This window comes from Bos mutus, chromosome 2 (genome assembly GCF_027580195.1).
Source record: "Bos mutus isolate GX-2022 chromosome 2, NWIPB_WYAK_1.1, whole genome shotgun sequence".
Classification (NCBI taxonomy): domain Eukaryota; kingdom Metazoa; phylum Chordata; class Mammalia; order Artiodactyla; family Bovidae; genus Bos; species Bos mutus.
This window is the reverse complement of record NC_091618.1, coordinates 126,163,762-126,186,156: the sequence shown is the minus strand read 5'-3', so window position 1 is coordinate 126,186,156 and position 22,395 is coordinate 126,163,762. Positions and strand designations below refer to the sequence as shown.

Below are 22,395 nucleotides of genomic sequence, written 5' to 3'. Positions count from 1 at the left end.
ATATTACTCAGCCATTAAAAGAATGAAATACTGCCACTGCAACAATGTGAATAGACCTAGAGAATATTAAGTTCAGTGAAATAAATTGAATAAAGATAAATATTTTATGATATCATTCATATATAGAACCTAAAAAATAATACAAATGGATTATATGCAAAACAGAAACAGACTCAGAGACACAGAAAACAAATAACTATACATCAATTCAAAAAAAGAAGTTAAGTCTGGTAGTGCAGTAGATGGATTATCTACAAGAAGGAAGGAAATAGATTAACCAGAGTACAGTGATTAAAACTGTTCCACGTTTGCAAGGGACAGTCTGAGTGTGTAACATCTGTCTTAGTTTAAGTATTACAAGAGCCTTCTTCACTCTCCAAAATGTCCCTTTTGGTTATGGGGATAGGGGAGAAGGTAGGGACAAATTAAGGTGATGGCATTATCTGATACAAACTACTACACATAAAAAGATAAGCAACAAGGATATGTTGTATAGCACAGGAGTTATACCCATTATTTTGTAATAACCTATAATACAGCATAATCTGCAAAAAAATAAAAATAAAAAATCAAATCAGTATGGTATATACCTGAAACTAACACAATATTGTAAGTCAACTATACATCAATTAAAAAAAAAAAGGAAGATAAATCTGGCAGGGCTATAAACTAATGGATTAGTTACAGGAAGGAAGGAAATAGATTAACGGTGACCATATACCTAGATTTGCGAAGGATAGTTTGTGTAACAGTTGTCCTATTGTATGTATTAAGAGCCTTCTTCACTCTCCATAATGTCCCTTTTACATTCAAAAGTGTCCTGGTTTGGAAGAGACATAACCATGTGACCAAATATGAAGGGAAATGAGAACCTCAGTGATATCGGATAGTAGCAGGGTGAATAGAAGGGAGGAAGGACGTGAGAGAAATCTTGGCATAGTAGAATAATAAGCACTTTTTTGATTCAAGTGGCTGGATAGAAAAAAAAAAAAAAAAACCTCAATAATGGGTTAAAAAAGAAAGTGAAAAAAAAAAAGAAAAAGAAAAGATTTAGGAGAGAAAATGATGACTTCAGTTTGGAATCTGATGTACTGGTAGGATATGCTGAGCTGTATGGCAGTTTATGGGAAATGTGAGGCTGGAGATATAGCTGCACATATGGAAATGATAACTGAAATCATAAAGTGAATGACACTGCCAAGGAATAGAGAGTAATCAAAGGTGGCAAAGAGGCCTGGAGGATGTCAAGGAGTACATAGTTACAACTCTCATCTTGTAAATACTAAATGAGGTTAACAGTTCTATAATTCTTGATCATCTTGAACTCAGTCAAAATTACCAACTGCAGATGCAGAATGCTGAGTTTGAAAGTAGCTGATCAGGAAACCAAATGGCGACTTCACAAACTGTTTCCTGCTTGTTATCATTTCATTTAAAAACTTTTATCAACTTTTTCCTTTTGACTATATATTTTGGCCACGCTATGTGGCTTGTGGGATCTTAGTTCCCCAACCAGGGCTTGAACCTGGGGCCCCTCCAATGGAAGTGCAGAGTCTTAACCACTGGACCACCAGGGAAATCCCTAACATTTTTCTTTTGAATGTGAACTTCTGAGTGTTATGTTTTAAATGTACTTCTAGCTCAGGACTAGAGTGATTGATACAAGATAAACAGAGCAGTGACATTCTGTCACTCATTTTCTCAGCATATGTGTATGAATAATGTTATCTTTTCCTAACTAACTTGCTGTAGATTGCCAAGCTGAGGTCTCTCCCACCATTATCAGTGAATACATCAAGACTAAAGAACAAAATTAAGCTTTGTATTATTAGTGCATTCAGAACTATATGGTATATTGACAAATTGCTTAGTGTCCATATATGAAAGCCCAGGATTTACTGTTTCACTTACAGGGAGATATAAATTTTACCTAGGAAAGACCATGTACACTTTAAAATTACTATATGGAGTTGATAAACATATATATAAGGACATTTGAGTTTAATTTTAAGGTTGCTTTGACAAGTGAGGAAAAAAAGTGCATTTAAAACTTTTACATTTTGTAAGGCAAATTCATATTTTTTTGCTCTTAAAACAAAGCCATATGAAAATATTTTAAGTACAAAATTCTATTTAACTGTCCAGAAAGTTGAAATTAAACCACAGGAATACTGGCCTACTTTTAAGCTTGTCTCCTTTCAAAGAAACCTCAATGTTTCAGTATCGAGAGTATATACATAATCTACAAGTCTAACTGAAAACAGTGGCTTTGCAATTATTTAACTATCTTTTCCTTTATTTTAAAAATTCATTTTTTGGAGGAAAAACAGTTTTAAAGTAGGCCACGTATTTCTTCATATATCTAAAAACAAATGGTACATTGCACTGGAATCATATTAACTTTATGAAGGAGAAAATAGAGAAGGATAATTAATATTTTCAAGAAATTTCAAACCTTTTAAATCTTAAACTACGGTCAAAATGACAAAGTGCAGAAACTCTATTATGATTCTCTGAAAAGTAGACAATGTGTTTTTAATACCTGCTTGGAAGAGAACCGTGTGTTTCCAGTTAAAATTCAGATTCTTTGCCAATACTGTGAAATGAATTCAAGCAGTATGGGAATCTGCAACATGCAGTTTATTACTCATCAATGCAACCAATTTTTCCAGGTTGGCACTGGGCCTCTCAGTGTAAAACTGCTAATTTTTAATACAACCACCATGGGAAGCTTGTTCCTGATGGTAAAGCACATTCAGTAATAAATTGTAAACAGTAACTAAATGACTGGCTAGAATTTCTCTAGACAATACCCTGTTTGACATTATTAATGGTTTTATCTTTGCTTTTTTGAAAATGAACTGCAATATTCATGTCATTAGAAAAATTCTGCAAACCATTTTTGGCAAGTTAATATGTATAGTAAACAATCTATGCAGATGTTGAACATCCTAGGATGATCATACAGCTAAATAATTATGTCAATATGTTCAGAGGATAAGGCAAAATAAACTTATTTTCTATGTTCCCTGAATTTCTAAGCTCACGTTTTAAAGCTGAGATCTTGAACAGGTTATTATCACTTCAAGTGTTTTCCTCAATTTTAGGGTGCTATTAACTTCAGTTTGCTTCATTAACATATGGGCAAGTAAATGAAACAAGAAAACCAAAGTGATCAAATGTGTCCAAAGAATTCTTTTGTATACCAAAAGATCCAATTTAAAGCAACAGTTTTTAAGCATAAGGAAATGAAAGAAGACATAAAGATATATTTGTATTTTCTCTGAGAAGGTCACTCACTTCTATAAAGTTTTATAGTTATTGTGGGTTTTACAAAAAAATATCCGGGAAAGATAAAGCAGTAATTTCGAGAGATCTTCCATGTTTCATAAAATCACTTTAAATACAGATATATCTCAACAGTGAACTCAAGAACTATGTAAAAGAGCATTTTCTCAGCCACTCAGTAGACTCCTGAAGTTCTTTCCCTTGAAGTTTGTGACACCCATTTATATTACACCTGAGTTATTTTCACATTCAAAAAATAATTTTCATGAGATTTTAATACTTTATACTATATTCTCATACAGAGAATATATACTGCAATGCTTAATCATTAAAAAAAGAATTTTAAGGGAAAATAACAATTTTTTGAATATGAATATTCTTAGTATTAGCAACAGAGAAGGCAATGGCACCCAACTCCAGTACTCTTGCCTGGAAAATCCATGGATGGAGGATCCTGGTTGGCTGCAGTCCATGGGGTCGAGAAGAGTCGGACACGACTGAGCGACTTCCCTTTCACTTTTCACTTTCACGCACTGGAGAAGGAAATGGCAGCCCACTCCAGTGTTCTTGCCTGGAGAATCCCAGGGACAGCGGGGCCTGGTGGGCTGCCGTCTATGCCGTCGCACAGAGTCGGACACGACTGAAGCGACTTAGCAGCAGCAGCAGTATTAGCAAAGCTATTACTGTCGAATAGATTTTTATGAGTAGTACTCACTGAAAAATATAAGCTATCCAAAGTAAACACAGGAAATATGGGGAAGAATTAATTAGGGGTTTGGTACTTTGTGAACCCCCACATTCTTACCAAATTGTGTAGAGAAAGTCAAGTTTCATTCAAAAATTTCCTGTATTAAAGAAAAAGTGCATGTCTAAATTTAGATTTTACTTCCACTTCTGGCCAAAATGACACAATGAATCAGATATACCCCTGCTTGAAACAAAAAATCATATGTAGTATATAAAAAATGGTTTTCCCCTAAAGCCTCCACCAGAAAATTACTAGAGCTAATCAATATAGTAAAGTTGCAGGATACAAAATTAACACACAGAAATCCCTTGCATCCTTACACAATAACAGTGAGAAAACAGAAAGAGAAATTAAGGAAATAATTCCATTCACCATTGCAATGAAAAGAATAAAATACTTAGGAATAAACCTACCTAAAGAAACAAAAGACCTATATATAGAAAACTATAAAACACTGATGAAAGAAATCAAAGAGGACTCAAATAGATGGAGAAATATACCATGTTCATGGATCAGAAGAATCAATATAGTGAAAATGAGTATACTATCCAAAGCAATCTAGATTCAATGCGATCTCTATCAAGCTACCAATGGTATGTTTCACAGAACTAGAACAAATAATTTCACAATTTGTATGGAAATACAAAAAACCTCGAATAGCCAAAGCAATCTTGAGAAAGAAGAATGGAACTGGAGGAATCAACCTGCCTGACTTCAGACTATACTACAAAGCTACAGTCATCAAGACAGTATGGTACTGGCACAAAGACAGAAACATAGATCAATGGAACAAAATAGAAATCCCAGAGATAAATCCACGCACCTATGGACACCTTATCTTTGACAAAGGAGGCAAGAATATACAATGGAGAAAAGACAATCTCTTTAACAAGTGGTGCTGGGAAAACTGGTCAACCACTTGTAAAAGAATGAAACTAGAACACTTTCTAACACCATACACAAAAATAAACTCAAAATGGATCAAAGGTCTAAATGTAAGACCAGAAAATATAAAACTCCTAGAGGAAAACATAGGAAAAACACTCTCTGACATAAATCATAGCAGGATCCTCTATGACCCACCTCCCAGAGTAATGGAAATAAAAGCAAAAATAAACAAATGGGACCTAATTAAACTTAAAAGCTTTTGCACAAAGAAGGAAACTATAAGCAAGGTGAAAAGACAGCCTTCAGAATGGGAGAAAATAATAATAAATGAAGCAGCTGACAAAGAATTATTCTCAAAAATATACAAGCAACGCCTGCAGGCCAATTCCAGGAAAAAAAAAAAAAAGCCCACCTAATCAAAAAATGGGCCAAAGAACTAAATAGACATTTCTCCAAAGAAGACATACAGATAGCTAACAAACACATGAAAAGATGCTCAACATCACTCATTATCAGAGAAATGCAAATCAAAACCACTATGAGGTACCATTTCACACCAGTCAGAATGGCTGCGATCCAAAAGTCTACAAGCAATAAATGCTGGAGAGGGTGTGGAGAAAAGGGAACCCTCTTACATTGCTGGTGGGAATGCAAACTAGTACAGCCACTATGGAGAACAGTATGGAGATTCCTTGAAATACTGGAAATAGAACTGCCTTATGATCCAGCAATCCCACTGCTGGGCATACACATAGAGGAAACCAGAATTGAAAGAGACATGTGTATCCCAATGTTCATTGCAGCACTGTTTATAATAGCCAGGACACGGAAGCAACCTAGATGTCCATAGGCAGATGAATGGATAAGAAAGCAGTGGTACATATACACACTGGAATATTACTCAGCTATTAAAAAGAATGCATTTGAATCAGTTCTAATGAGGTGGATGAAACTGGAGCCTATTATACAGAGTGAAGTAAGTCAGAAAGAAAAATACTAATACAGTATATTAACACATATATATGGAATTTAGAAAGATAGTAATGATGACCTTATATGTGAGACAGCAAAAGAGACACAGATGTAAAGAACAGACTTTTGGACTCTGTGGGAGAAGGCAAGGGTAGGATGATTTGAGGGAATAGCATTGAAATATGTATATTATCATATATGAAATAGATCACCAGTCCAGGTTTGATGCATGAGACGGGTGCTCAGGGATGGTGCACTGGGATGATCCTGAGGGATGGGATGGGGAGGGAGGTGGGAGGGAGGGTCAGGATGGGGAACACATGTACACCCATGGCTGATTCATGTGAATGTATGGCAAAAACTACCACATTATAATTAGCCTCCAACTAAAATAAATTAAAAAGAATAATAAAAAATGGTTTTCAAGATACAAATATTAGACAATAGGCAATGATTTCTTAGAGATGGGAAAAGAAAGTGACCCCCATGACTTTTCCAAGTTTACTGCCTGGAGTTTCTAGTTATAGGATAGGAAGAGGAAACCCAGAAGGAGTCTAGGGAAGCCCAGGCAGCTAGAATTTGTAAGGCAAAGTGCCAGAGATGAGAGCCACACACCACACCAAGGGTCCCTTCTTAGGTCTTCAACTGAGTACTAATGACCAGCCCATGCATGGAAACTACCTAAGGCTGGAGAAACAAACAAACAAACAAACAAAAAAACCCACACTTGACAGTTTTAGAGAGAATTAATACTTGAAGCTCACACAGGCTACAACAGTTCCTGTTCTCAACTATCAGACAGGAAAATCTCATAAATTCATGGGGCATCTGGTACAATATTCAGAAAGGCTTTGCCTCACTTGTAGAAAATTAGACCTGGATGGCACCCCACTCCAGTACTCTTGCCTGGAAAATCCCAGGGACGGAGGAGCCTGGTAGGCTGCAGTCCATGGGGCCGCTAAGAGTCGGACACGACTGAGCAACTTCACTTTCACTTTTCACTTTCATGCATTGGAGAAGGAAATGGCAACCCACTCCAGTGTTCTTGCCTGGAGAATCCCAGGGATGGGGGAGCCTGGTGGGCTGCCGTCTATGGGGTCGCACAGAGTCAGACACGACTGAGGCGACTTAGCAGCAGCAGCAGCAAATCTTCCCAAGTAACTTAAGTGAATACAAAACAAAGCTTAGGAATATTTAGAGAAATACGAAAATACCAGCACTCAACAAATTCAAAGTGTCTATCATCCAACCAAAAATTATCAGGGGAAAAAAAAGGCAGGAAAATACAACCCATAAGGAGGAGAAAATTCAGTCAATCAAAACTAACAAAGATTATGACTAGTAAGTGAATGGAAAAAAGGGAAATCATATGAAATATTCAATCTCCCCCAAAGGTAGTAAAAATTAAAAAGGGACACAAAGAAATAGAACAAATAGAAAATAGTAAGACTATAGACTTTAACCCACTCTTGTGAATCCAATTATTATATGTAAATGGTCTAAGCACTCCAGTGAAAAGATAGATAAGATTGGATAAAAAAGTAAGACCCAACTATATGCTGCCTAAAAGAAACCCTTTAAATAAAGACACAAATAGGTTAAGTGGAAAGGAGGAAAAAACATGTCAAAAGGATACAGAATTACTGAAAAACACTATTGATCAATATGACCTAATAAACATGTAAAGAACAAACAGCAGAAATGTACATGGGACATTCACCAAGGTGAACTATACTCTAAGCCATAAAACAAGTCCCAATAATTTAAAAAGAATCCAAGTCATAGAAAGTATGTTCTCTGACCACAATAGAATTAAGAGTCAATAACATGGTCAAAGGGCAATTATAAAGAATTTTGATCTGAATTAAAAAGGAAAAAGTTATGGGATATATCATATCAAAACACGAAAGTGAAGAGTGAACGTTATTCAGTTGTGTAGGAGTATTTGCGACCTCACAGACTATACAAACCATGGGACTTTCCAGATCAGAATACTGGAGTGGGTAGTCTTTCCCTTCTCCAGGGGATTTTCCCAACCCAGGGATCGAACCCAGGTCTCCTGCATTGCAGGTGGATTCTTCACCAGCTGAGCCACAAGAGAAGCAAAACATGAGATGAGACATAGCTAAAATAGTAATCAGAGGGAAATTTATAGGACTCAATCACTAGATTTAAAAAATATCAAATCTGGGAGTTCCCTTGTAGCCTAGTGGTTAGGACTCCAGGTTTCCAATGCAGTGGCCATGGTTCAATCCTCGGTCAGGGAACTGAGATCCTGTGAAACGTGTGGTGCAGTCAAACAAAAAAAAAATGTATCAGATTAATAACCTCAGTTACCATGTTAAGAAACTAACAGATAGCAAATTAAACCTGAAGCAAGCAGAAGAAAAAAATAATAAAGATCAGAGTAAAAAAAATCAGTGAAACAGAAAACAGAATTACACACACAAAAAATCAAAGAAATCAAAAGCTATTTCTCTCAGACAATCAAGTTGGTAAGTCTCTAGCAAGACTTATCAGGGAAAAGAGAAGACACAAACTGTTAACATTAAGAATGAGAGCTAATACTGCTTCACATTCTGCAGTAGTATACTAAAAGGATAATAAAGGAAACTATGAAAAACTTTATGCTAATACACTGAAAACATGATATGGACAAATTCCTCAAAGCATACAAACTAACAAAGCTCATACAAGAAAAAATAATTGGAATTTGTAATAAAAAGATCTTCCCTTAATAAAGGTAACTATAGGCTCAGATGGTTTCCCTGGTGAATTTCAAGGAAGATATAATATTGAACACATATCTTCTAGAAAATTGAAGAGAAAGAAATACATCCCAACACATTCTCTGACAGTATTACCCTGATCCAAACTCAAAGACATTACAAGAAAACTACAGACCAACTCATCAATAATGAACAGAGACATAAGTATTTTAAATAAAATTTTATCATATTTTGGAGTCAAGTAGGGTTTATTATAGAAATTCAAAGTTAGTTTCACCATGTTGGTGGTTTATTAGCTAAGTCATATCCAATTCTTGCAGCCTCATGTCAGGCTCCTCTGTCCATGAGATTTTTCCAGGCAAGAATACTGAAGTGGTTGCCATTTCCTTCTCCAGGGGATGTTCCTGACCCAGGGATTGAACCCAAGTGTCTTGCAATGCAGGCAGATTCTTTACAGACTGAGCCATCATATTTAAAAAATTTAAAAGCCATATGGTCACTTCAATAGATACAGAGAAATACTTGACACAACCAACATTCAATCTTGATTAAAACAAAACAAATACCACTCACCCCCTAAAAGGGAACTTGCTCAATCTTTTATAAGTATTATATGAAAAACCTACACCTAGCCAGACATCCTGGAATGTGAAGTCAAGTGGGCCTTAGAAAGCATCACTATGAACAGAGCTAGTGGAGGTGAAGGAATTCCAATGGAACTATTTCAAATCCTGAAAGATGATGCTGTGAAAGTGATGCACTTAATATGCCAGCAAATTTGGAAAACTCAGCAGTGGGTGGCCACAGGACTGGAAAAGGTCAGTTTTCATTCTGATCCCAAAGAAAGGCAATGCCAAAGAATGCTCAAACTACCGCACAATTGCATTCATCTCACATGCTAGTAAGGAAATGGCAACCCACTTCAGTGTTCTTGCCTGGAAAATCCCAGGGATGGGGGAGCCTGGTGGGCTGCCATCTATGGGGTCGCACAGAGTCGGACACGACTGAAGTGACTTAGCATAGCATAGCACATGCTAGTAAAGTAATGCTCAAAATTCTCCAAGGCAGGCTTCAGCAATACGTGAACTGTGAACTTCCAGATGTTCAAGCTGGTTTAGAAAAGGCAGAGGAACCACAGATCAAATTGCCAACATCCGCTGGATCATCAAAAGAGCAAGAGTCCCAGAAAAACATCTATTTCAGCTTTATTGACTATGCCAAAGCCTTTGACTGTGTGGATCACAATAAACTGCGGAAAATTCTTCAAGAGATGGGAATACCAGACCACCTGACCTGCCTCTTGAGAAATCTGTACGCAGGTCAGGAAGCAACAGTTAGAACTGGACATGGAACAACAGACTGGTTCCAAATAGGAAAAGGAGTACGTCAAGGCTGTATATTGTCACCTTGCTTATTTAATTTATATGCAGAGTACATCATGAGAAACGCTCGACTGGAAGAAGCACAAGCTGGAATCAAGATTGCTGGAAGAAATACCAACAACCTCAGATATGCAGATGACACCACCCTTATGGCATAAAGTGAAGAGGAACTAAAAAGCCTCTTGATGAAAGTAAAAGAGGAGAGTGAAAAAGTTGGCTTAAAGCTCAACATTCAGAAAACTAAGATCATGGCATCCAGTCCCATCACTTCATGGGAAATAGATGGGGAAACAGTGGCACACTTTACTTTTGGGGGCTCCAAAATCACTGCAGATGGTGATTGCAGCCATGAAATTAAAAGACACTTACTCCTTGGAAGGAAAGTTATGACCAACCTAGATAGCATATTCAAAAGCAGAGACATTACTTTGCCAACAAAGGTCCATGTAGTCAAGGCTATGGTTTTTCCTGTGGTCATGTATGGATGTGAGAGTTGGACTGTGAAGAAAGCTGAGCACCAAAGAATTGATGCTTTTGAACTGTGGTGTTGGAGAATACCCTTGAGAGTCCCTTGGACTGCAAGGAGATCCAACCAGTCTATCCTCGTGGTCAGTCCTGGGTGTTCATTGGAAGGACTGATGCTGAAGCTGAAACTCCAGGACTTTGGCCACCTCATGCAGTTGACTCATTGGAAAAGACCCTGATGCTGGGAGGGATTGGGGGCAGGAGAAGGGGATGACAGAGGATGAGATGGCTGGATGGCATCACTGACTTGATGGACATGAGTTTGGGTGAACTCCTGGAGTTGGTGATGGACAGGGAGGCCTGGCGTGCTGCAGTTCATGGGGTCGCAAAGAGTCGGACATGACTGAGCGACTGAACTGAACTGACTGAACATCATTACTTAATGATGAAAGACTGAATGTTTTTATCTAATATTATGAAAAGCCAAGAAGGTTTGCTCTTACCATTTTTATTTAATACCTTAATTAAAGGTCCTAGCCAGGACAATAAGGAAGCATTTCTTCAATTTTTTAAAAATAGAAACAGATGGTAAGTCAGGCTTTGTGAGGCCATTTGGTCTTTATGGCAACTACCCAACCTGCTACTGTAGCATGAAAGCAGGAGAGATAATGGATATATAAATATGTTTGAATAAAACCTTATTTATAAGAACAGGTTTGCTGACTCATGAAATAATGGAAAAAAAAAAAAAAAAATGTATCCAGATTGAAAAGGAAGAAAACTATCTTTATTCACAGATGGTTATCAAATGATCATCTATGTAGAAGACTGTTAAATCTATTTTAAAAAAAGTAGAATGAGTTTAGCAAGGCTGCAGAGTACAATCAAAATGCAAAAATTATATTTCTATATGGTAGGGATGAGCAATTATAAATTGAAATTTTAAAAGTATCATTTACAACAGCATTAAGAAATATGAAATACTTTAGTATGACAAATACTAAATACCACAAAAGATGTCTGAAACTTGTATACTAAAGACTACAAACCTGCTGAAATTCAAAAAGACCTAAATAAATTGAGAGATCCACCAGATTCAGGAATCAGAAGACTCAATACTGAGATGCATATTCTTTTCAAATATGATGTATGGTTTTTTTGGTCTGTGCTGCACTGCTTCTGGGACCTCCGTTCTCCAACCAGAGATTGCATATAGGCCATGGCAGTGAAAGCCTGGAATCCTAACCACTAGGCCATCAGGGAACTCCCTGGTCTATGCATTTAATGCAAGCCCAGTCAAAATTCCAGTAGCATTTTGGGCAAAAATCAACAGTCTCATTCTAAAATGCACATGAAAATACAAATAACTTTGTAAAAGATGAACAAAGTTGGAGAACTTATTCTACCTAATTTCAGGCTTTACTAGTATAAAGCTACAGTCATCAAGAAAGTATGGTACTGACAGCAAGAGAGAGATAATAACCCTTCCAATAAGTGGTGCTAGAATGATTACAGTGTTCACCAAATGCAAAAAAAAAAAAAGAACTTTTATTCATACTTTGGACTACATAAAAACATTAATCCAAAATGAATGAGATTTAAATTAAAACTGATCACATCAAGTGTTAGTAAGGATGTGGAACAAGCAGAACTCAAACTGCCATGGGAATGTAAAATGATGCAATCACTTTGAAAACATTGTGGAAATTCCTTAAGAAATTAAACATATGAACCAAACATTCCACATGCATTTACCTAAAAGAAATGAATTATATGTTCATACAAAGACTTATATGTGAAAGTTCATAGTAACTTTTTAAAATGATAGTTCCAAACTGGGAACAACCTCAAATGTCATCAACAGGTGAATGGACAGTGTTAATATACATACAAAAGAATACCACTAACAGAAAAGAATGCACTACTAGTATCTGAGACATTGATAAATCTCCAAATAATTATGCTGCATGAAAGCAAAGAGAAAAAAATAGAGTACTATTGCATATTGTATGATTCCATTCATATAAAATCTTAAAAAATGTAAATTAACTTAGTTATGAGTATTTGCTTGGGGAGGGAAAAATTACACAAGGGCATGAGGAATCTTTCAGTGGAGATGAACATACATATTGTGTCTTGTGATTATGCCTTCATAGGTATATACATCTGTCAAACATTAAATTTTACACTTTAATCATGTATAAATTTATTGTATTAATTATGCCTTCTCAATGAAGCTGTTTAAATAATTCAGTAAAAATCTGTGAAAAACCATTTTATCTGAATAGAGGAATAGAGATGCTTCTATCAATTTATCTCTTTGAAATTTGACTGATTTTACATCTTTAAATTTAACTTAACTCACTTAATAAGCTCATTTAAATAGTTCATTTAAAATGCTGGCAAAATTCTCCCACAAGAAAGCCATTGCACAACAAATTAATTGTTCCAGTGTCCCAAATACAGTTCTAGTTCTCACAGAAGGGCTTATTCCCGGTTCTACAGGCACTTATGGTGAATCATATTTATGTATGCATTTAAATCAAATATAAAAATATAAGTGCTGGAATAAACTTGTTAGTAGCCTGTTTGTTGACAAAAACCTGACATCCAATTGGTCCACTTAACTTTTCTTCTGATAAGACAACTCATCTGTGTTCATACTTCTGTCACTTCTATTTTTTTAAATAAATAAGGGTATCAACTTTCATCCTTCATAGTTTTTTTATAAATATCATCAATCAGAAACTACTGTAGTAAACCTACAAATTAAGTAATCTTTTTAGTTACCTCCAATGTTGAATGATTAATAATTTAAAATAATTCTTTGCTGCCAGAAATCTTCCTGGGAAGAAAAGGAGTGAGGTGGCTATCAAGGGATGAATGGGGTCTCCTGTATATAAGCCATTCCATACATCAAATGGTTCTTGAAGGCTACATATTAGATAGTTGAGAATTTACCCTTCCCACTAGAAGACTGTTCTGGAGAAAAAGTTCAAAAGACCAATCAAGTAATTTAAAAATTGTAATTAATAGTTCAAAGTTGATATAATTCTTTTTAGTCCTAGTTTTAAATTGAAGATAAACAAGTTGGAGCTATTAATGACCGCCCTACCCCACTCACCACAGAGCTGAAAGATAAGTTTGGAGTAAGTAGAAAATAAGCTAATATTTACTTTTCCTTTATGACTGGTGTTCTCTTTAGACTGCCCTGGTGGCTCAGATGGTAAAGCATTTGCCTACAATGCGGGAGACTTGGGTTCAATCCTTGGGTCGGGAAGATCTCCTGGAGAAGGAAACGGCAACCCACTCCAGTATTCTTACCTGGAAAATCCCATGGACGGAGGAACCTCGTAGGCTACAGTTCATGGGGTCGCAGAGTCGGACACGACCGAGCAACTTCACTTTTCTTTCTTATGATGGGTAACCAGTGCAAGAGGTGTAGGAATAGTATTATCAGACAAAAAAGGTCCATGGAGTGAACAAACAATGTGGTCAATCAGCTGATATACAGTTGAATCAGTGAGAGCTGGTTTAGTTATGATTATCTACAGAAATTAACTTGCTTCTCAATCACTTTAATTTGAAAAATTATCAAAAGATTTAGTTACTATAGTCTTAACTTTCATTATCTATTCAATAACGAATAAAAATTAAAGGATGAATATTCCTACGAATGCAATGGATTCTACTTCTCCCACATTTCTTAACTAAAATATACACAATATGAGCTTCCCCAGTGGCTCAGTTGGTAAAGAACCCGCCTACAAAAGCAGGAGATGCAAGGGACGCATGTTCGATCCCCAGGTTGGGCCTATCCTATGGAGAAGGAAATGGCAACCCCTTCAGTACTCTTCGGAGAAGGCAATGGCACCCCACTCCAGTACTCTGGCCTGAAAAATCCCATGGACAGAGGAGCCTGGTAGGCTGCAGTCTATGGGGTCGCTGAGAGTTGGACATGACTGAGCGACTTCACTTTCACTTTTCACTTTCATGTATTGGAGAAGGAAATGGCAACCCACTCCAGTGTTTTTGCCTGGAGAATCCCAGGGATGGGGGAGCCTGGTGGGCTGCTGTCTATGGGGTCACACAGAGTCGTACACGACTGAAGTGACTTAGCATAGCATCAGTACTCTTGCCTGGAAAATTCCATGGACAGAGGAGACTGGCAGGCTAAGTCTGTGGGGTTGCAAAGAGTTGGACATGATTGAGTCTGCATGCATGCATGCACACACACATACAATATATGCAATAATGCATAATCATGAGGTGATCCACACAATTAGTGTATTATACACCTTTCAATTACACATTCTTTGATACATTTCTATACATGCTGTAAAGTTAAACAGATTACTCAAAATAAATAACTACCAAATGAACACAGTAACAGCATCACAAAATTCTTAAAATATGTAAAAGTAGTACTGATCTTTGTCACTGAAATACACAGTTGTCTAAAAATTAGGTAAGATTAAGTGCAGTTTTAAGGATTCATAGGTAAAAAGAGACACAACTGCACATGTAAAATTGAAACTGGTATATATATGCTCCTTTGAAAACATTTGCATACCCTTTTCTCAAGATTAAGTGTCAAAAAAAGTGGTCAGGTATTAACTGTCTTCTGAATTATAGCACAAAGCCAACTAGACAGGGCTAACAAAATTAAGTCCTAGTGCTTAAGTCCCTAAGTACCACTTAATTTTACATACATTTGTTTCAAAACCAATATATGTCTCTGGGTACCAAGTATAAAATAACCACCTTTGCCTGAAGAACGTCCTTCACAATACTTTCACAAAAGACATTTTTATTTAAAAAAATCTAAATACTCAATGAAATGTAAATACAAAATGACTGAAAAGTTTGCCTATAGTCTGATAGAAAAGCCATTTCTATTAACAGCTCTGTACTTGCTATTTTAGTTTCATATTTCATAGCCTTACATAGCTGTGACCTTCCTTTTCTAAAATGTATACTCAAATTAGGCACAAAGTCTTGAGGTAAGTCATGCTACAGTGCATACGAGAAGTATCGTATTTGTGAAAAGGCACAAAAACCTATTAATTGAATGAATTGCCTATTAACAGAAAGCAATGAACAGTGAAAAGGTAAACATACATTACAATGGGGGGAGGTATTTGGAAATGCATTTTGTACTAATGCCATTCAGGTTTGTGTGTGTGCTTGTACACTCAGCTGTATTCAGATTTATTTCTAAAGATACTATGAAATTTTGTGAAGTAAAGTGGCTCAGTCATGTCCAACTCTCTGCTACCCCATGGACTGTAGCCTACCAGGCTCCTCTGTCCATGAATTTTCCAGGCAAGAATACTGGTGTGGGTTGCCATTTCCTTCTCTAGGGGATCTTCCCAACCCAGGGAATGAACCCAGGTCTTCCACATTGCAGGCAGATGCTTTACCATCTGAGCCACCAGGGAGGCCATGAAATTTTGTGGATGGTACTAAATTCTAGTTTATTTTGTGGATGGTACTAAATTCTAGTTTAAAGTTATCTTTGTAGTTTTTATTAATTGAGAAACAAGGTATTATCCTCATTCAGAAAATACTATTACTAATGGGATATGCATCTGAAAAAAAGACAAAAACCCAAAACACAAGATTTTGGTAGTCCACCTACTACCTCTCACATGGTATTCCTTGTAGTAATACATTCATTGCTACATGTACCTAAGTTCATACAGTATGAACAGTGTGTACATACCTGGAAGCTTTAACATTAACAGTATATATATGTATATATGTAACTATGTATCTGTATAGTTATCAGATAGATATCTGTATGTGTATCAGAATCTCAGATCTCCACTTCAATATATAAAGACCAGTTTTTAGCCTGTGATCCTGAAAGCTCTTTATACAAAGTTCACTACACAGAATATGAATAGAACTCATTCAATACTATTAATTATCTGTAATCATTTCTGTCACAAACTCCCTTTTGTGCTAAAACCTGAGGATGGATGCAATGCTTTATGATCTGCTACATGTAAATGTGATGCTGTAGATTCCTTTTTACCACATTCTAAACCACTTAATGGTCAGAATGGCATAATTCAAATATTAAAAAAATATAACAATTGCACAATTTTGCATTAGTCCATCCATGGTAGGTCCATAGTAGTATGTAAGTTATCTGTACAAAAAGAAGTTAATATTATAATTTAATTAGCTTGCATTAGAAACATTTTGGCAAACATGGGATCATGACAGTAACAATTATTGAGTACAGGATAAAAAGTGTTGACTGATGAAACCCCCTAGATGTTAAAGAAAATAAAAAGGCCTTAGGTTTGGGAAAATGATCTCATTAACAAACTAAAGGGAAATAAGGCTAAAGTCACAGTTCTCTGTGAAGGGCTTACATTTTAAGTTTCTAAACCACAAATCTTTAAAAATGAAGCTAAGTCATCAAATAATTAAAATTAGATGACAGAGACCTACTATGTTAACAATGGAAATTATACAAAAGAGCAATGTGTGAAAAAAAACCCACCCTAAAGTTATGTGTAAATGGTCTTGAAAAACAAGTGCCAATGTCAGATTTGTTGTACCAAGACAGCGTAACTGCACTGTCAACAATACAGGAACACCTTGGAGACTGCAGGTTCAGTTCCAGATCACCACATATTACATATATGCAATACTACATTAATATGCAAGAAAAGTGCTTATTACAATAAAGTGAGTCACACAAATTTACTGGTTTCCCAGTACATATAGGGCTTCCCTGGTGGCTGAGACCATAATCTGCCTGCAATGTGCGGAGACCCAGATTCAATCCCTGGGGGTAGGGAAGATCTGTGGGAGAAGGAAATGGCAACCCACTCCAGTATCCCTGCCTGGAGAATTCAATGGACAGAGGAGCCTGGTGGGCTAGTCTATGGGATTGCAAAGAGTTGGACACAACTGAGCAACTAACACTTTCACTTTCAGTACAAATAAAAGTATAATAGTATTACATCTTAAAAAACAAAAACAAACATTAAGAATAACATGTGAAAAAATAACGCTGATAGACCTGCTTGATGCAGGGAAGCCACAGGCCTTCAATTTGATAAACATTCAGCATCTGCATTTTTAAACTGTACTTTGCTCAACAAGTCTATCGGAGCCATTTTTCCAATAGCATTTGCTTGCTTTGTGTCTCTGTCATGCGTTGATAATTCTTGTAACATTGTCAACTTTTGCATTATTATAATATGTTTTAATGATCTGTGGTAAGTGATTTTTTTATATTAATACAGTGACTTTCTGAAGACTGAAATGATGGTTAGCCTTTTTTCTTAGCAATATCTTTAAGGAAGGAATGTACACTGTTCTATAGACATAATGGTACTGCACACTTAACAGACTTCAATATAGTGTAAATAAAATTTTTTTATGCAACAGGAAAAAAAAATTTGTGTGACTTGCTTTAGTGGAATATTTTGCTGTACTGCAGTTGTCTGAACTGAACACTCAAAATATCTGAGGTATGCCTGTATATGATTTAATTTTGCATTCTGATTTTTTTCAGATTTTTTTTTTTTTTTTTGCATTTTCTGAGCATATTTTTTTTCCTAATAGAAGACACAGGCAAATTAGATGAAGGCTGTCTTATACGTAAATCGTGGGTAATGAAAATTACTTTCACACTATAGCATTTTCCTTTTAACTCACTGATTAAAGAAAACTGGTTTTCAAAATCAAATGCTTGCTGTAAACAGATAATACTTCAAATTGAAATGCTTCATTATTAAAGTATTTAGAGCTTTTTAATAAAAAGAATGAAATAATCCTTTCATAGAAAGTATGAAAGCATACTTCCACTGCAGATGGGAAGCTTGGCTCCTGATAATCTAAACCTTAATAGTACTAAACTGTCAAGAACTCAATTTCTCTATCAACTTTGATGTTATCGATGATAAGATTTACAATCATGTTTTCTTAGCTTTCACAATTCAGAAACACTTTAACTTCTTTATGCAGACAAAGAAACTAAGGTTCAGAGATTTAAAAATCATATAATTAGGGCCTAGGTCACCTGACCTTTTACTTTATTACTTAATTGCCTTAAAATCCATTAGGTTAGCAAATAACAAAAGCAGCACTGTATTCGTATTTGAAAATTTATCAATGTCAAAGGCCCCCAGCTCAATTTTTTGGTGGATTTCTTTACACTCTTTTAAACAAGGTTATCAAACTTCATTGCACACTACTGTAACACATTGAATCTCCACAATGATGCTTAAGTAGTATTTGGTACAACTGCTTTACCTGCACTGCTAGCACATATGCATGTAGGCGATACTTAATTAGGTTGATGATCTATCAATTCAGTAATTACCCTTTCACATAACACCATCTATAGCCTCTTTTTGAGGCTAAGTATTTGTGTTACTAAACTCATAGTAGTGCTATCAGCACTCAATCTTGTAATCGGTATTAAGAGAATACTTTAAGTGTGTCTTTTGTGATAGTTAATTTTAATAGATATTTAGTAAAAATTCTCAAGCTAGAAATAGTCAGAAGACTTTCATAGAAAAACATTAAAAAAAAAAAAGTCTGTATTTGGAATTTATTGTATCACTGTTTTTATTTACAACTTTATTGGCAAAAAAAGAAAAGGGAGTAGTTTCAAACAGTTTAACACAGGGCATTGCAGTTGATCCTGTCAGATTAATGAAGTTTCATTTTAAATGACCATCTAATTGTCCAAAGATATATAATACTGAACCTGCATATGCAGTTTCCTTGATGAAGTACAGGCTCATATCTTAGGCAGTCTTTTAAACATATAAATACAAAGGAAATAGAATCACTCATTAAAAACTGCATTAAATGAAGGGTAATTTAAATTTATGTTGTCCTTATAACAACACATGCCCAATGAAAATCAAAAGCTGGAAAAGTAGTTTACACTTCCTACTTGAGTGGACAATTACAATAATCAATCATTTCCTGCAATGACCATTTATCTTTAATTTATCATGAACTACTCTGAACTTACTATGAGATGTAGCCAAAGTCAGAAAACAAGATGTAGGGAGAATATTCCTTTTTTGGAGGAACTAAGCCCTCCAGAATCAGCATGGGAAACAAACATCCTGTTGAAGAGTTTTAGGTGGAAAAAAATTAATGTAGTCAATTTCAACTGATGCTGAGCTGGCTCAATTTTTTCATTGACTTGTTTGGTGTCATTCTTCTAAATCAAGTGTGTTTAATTCTTCTTCTAGTTCATCCAAATCTTCCCCAGTAAACAGATTTTCATCAACAGGAACAGCATCGATGGCTCCATTTTCCTGTCCTTCCCCTTCGTTGTCCTCTTCCAAATCACTTCTCTCACCATTTTCAGCCCTACCTCCGGAAGCTTCACTTAATTTGTTTTCTAAAAATAAAAATTAAAATCAATAAGGCCTAGAAAAAGAAAACACTAGTCCATCAGGAATAGCTACAGACTGATATAGTTCTTTTCCTTTTTCCATGAAAACCTTCCTTAAGATTACTCTAATAAGAACTGATTTTTCTTTTTTTGAGCTAATCTGTATCACTTTTCTAAACCTACTATAAAATACGTCTTTCACTGAAGACAGCTGATTGTTCAATGGTTCATACATCTGAGGGCAAGATTTATCTTATACAACTCTGTATTTTCTACATGACCCAACAATTAGGTTTTTAAAGTCAACTTCCATGTGCTTTGATAAATGATCATGTGATCTAGAAAATGTTCATGATCCAAGCAGCTACTGAGTTTTTGGTTTTACAAACAGTAGTTAAGTCACATGAGTTGTAATGGTGTAAATACAGCAACATTTTACCTTGTCATCAAATTGTGGGGAAAAAAACCCTGGGGCTATGCAGCTATTTCTTTCAGGCTATAGTTATTATGACTGACAAAACAAAAATGCTTCCCTTTCTTGTTCAATAACACCAATAATGAACAGAAGAGAATTTTCAATAGCTTAAAGTTATTTCATACATCTCTGATGACAAACTCTTAGGAATTAAAACCTCTGAGGTACTTGCAATTGTACCTATTACCACCAAAGCCCTACTTCTAAAAGGAGCAAATTAGTTTGCAATTGGCATTAAGACAATAGTCTGACAGCATTCTCAAACCTCAGGACAGGCCAGTTTTTCCAGTTATAACTTGTATTCCTTCAGTGTAAAAATAAGGTTTAGCTTTTTTTTCCCCTCTCAACTTTTGTCTACTCTTTTCTTTCACAGCAACTGTGCCAAACTTTTAATTCTCACTCAAGACACAGTTAGATATAAATTGTATTCGCTATCTTTTGTTTCCAAATATATGTAAATCAGCCTCCCTTCCATTTTTATTCTTAATCGAAGTTAACTACTTACAGTTCCAGATCTTGATTCTATATCTAGCACTGTTTCATCTTCAATTTTTCTGTCTTTTTCAGATCCTTTTTCTCTGGCCAACAGATAATATTTAGATTTCCCATACTCTAAAAGACCCTTCTCTCATGACCACGTCTCCCTCTAAAAGTTCTTAAAAGTGAGTGATTTATATTCACTTTTTCTCCTCATTCCTCATACCACTGTAGTCCCAATGGAAACTGTATACTCTATTCTTAGAATTCTTTCCCTAGTCATAATTATTTCTAATTCTCATCCAACTTAATCTTCCTGAAATTCTGTTCTTCTCAGCAACTTTCCCAAGCCTTTTCCTTTCTACTACTCTAAAACATTAATGTTTTCAGAAGTCTGTTCTAGAACATTCTTATCCTATGTATGGTGTCTGGGTGAAATCATTCACTGTTAGCTATGAATGCAGATGACTTTCAAACCTTTTCCTCCTAGGAATGTCTACACAGCATCCTAGACAATGCCACTTTTGATAACCAAAATATCTCATACTCGTGTGCTCCCAAACTGAACTCATTAGCTAAATGTCCAAACTCATTTTCATTCAAGTTTCAGTTAATGGCTTCAATATTCAATCAGCCACCCATTTCCACAGCCTCCACTATTTACTACTTTTATATTCAGCCAGATCATACATTTATGTTACTGGTCTGGTACCTGCAGACATCTAAGTTTGCCAAGACTGGTCTAACTTCCTTTAGACAGTTTCTTAGTTTGTAGAATTACACGGAAATTCAGCATACTTACCATCCTTTTCTGAAGTATATGTGCTGAATCTTTCAAGACTGGCTACAGTAATACCTGTCTCATCTACATCTCTTGGGATGTACAGGCTTAAATCTATGTCATTTACACTCACTGAATCATCAACCTTTAAAAACACATAGAAAAGGAATGTTACTAATAAAAATAGTTTTCATACATTACTTGCCCTTTACCTCTGACATTTATCTTAATGATAGAAAATTAATAGTGCCAAATGAAAACAAATGACTATTGCCAAATTTACTTCTTTTATACACTTCTTGAGAAAGGAATAGAAATGTCATACTTGACGCTTCTTCCTGACATCACAGTTTTACATATACAATATATTTTAATCTTTTAACTCAAAGGCAGAAGTCAGAATTTTATGATATTCATATGAAAAATCAAAAGCTATTTGCTATTTTATTAATCAATATAGTTAATAATTAAAATATTAATAATACTAAGTTTATCTATCACCAATAATTCTGCTGCTGTCTTCTGCTCCCTTCTCTGTACTTTTTAGTGTCTCTGTCTCATGATTTTTTTACTATAAAGTAGTTAAACAAAAACCTTTTTTTGAGAGGGAGAGTAGAACATTTTACAGCTAATACACTCAAGCATTGAACACTATATTAGGCACTGTCCCAAGTTGTATAAAGAAGTATAAACAAATATGAATGTACTAACTCACTTAATTCTCAGAAGTACTTTGTGACCAGAGGGATTATCATTATGGCAGTATTACGGATGAGAGTGGAGGCCTAGAGTGTAGCTAATTTCC

The 22,395-nt window shown here is 35.6% G+C and overlaps 1 protein-coding gene and 1 non-coding gene across 2 annotated transcripts in view; both read right to left on the bottom strand.

Moving 5' to 3' along the window:
• Positions 1 to 1,504: 1,504 nt before the first annotated feature.
• On the bottom strand, positions 1,505 to 1,577 carry TRNAG-UCC (transfer RNA glycine (anticodon UCC)). Its single transcript has one exon. It is a non-coding gene; the product is annotated as a tRNA-Gly (tRNA).
• A 9,888-nt stretch (positions 1,578 to 11,465) lies between these two features.
• Positions 11,466 to 22,395, bottom strand: part of ZC3H15 (zinc finger CCCH-type containing 15) — a 28,681-nt gene continuing 17,751 nt past the window's right edge. Inside the window, exons 9-10 of the mRNA XM_005889548.3 lie at positions 21,612 to 21,735; positions 11,466 to 19,863 (exon numbers count right to left, since the gene is read on the bottom strand). Of these exons, the coding sequence (XP_005889610.1) occupies positions 19,673 to 19,863; positions 21,612 to 21,735 (315 nt within the window). The 3' untranslated portion in view covers positions 11,466 to 19,672. The remainder of the gene's footprint in view (positions 19,864 to 21,611; positions 21,736 to 22,395) is intronic.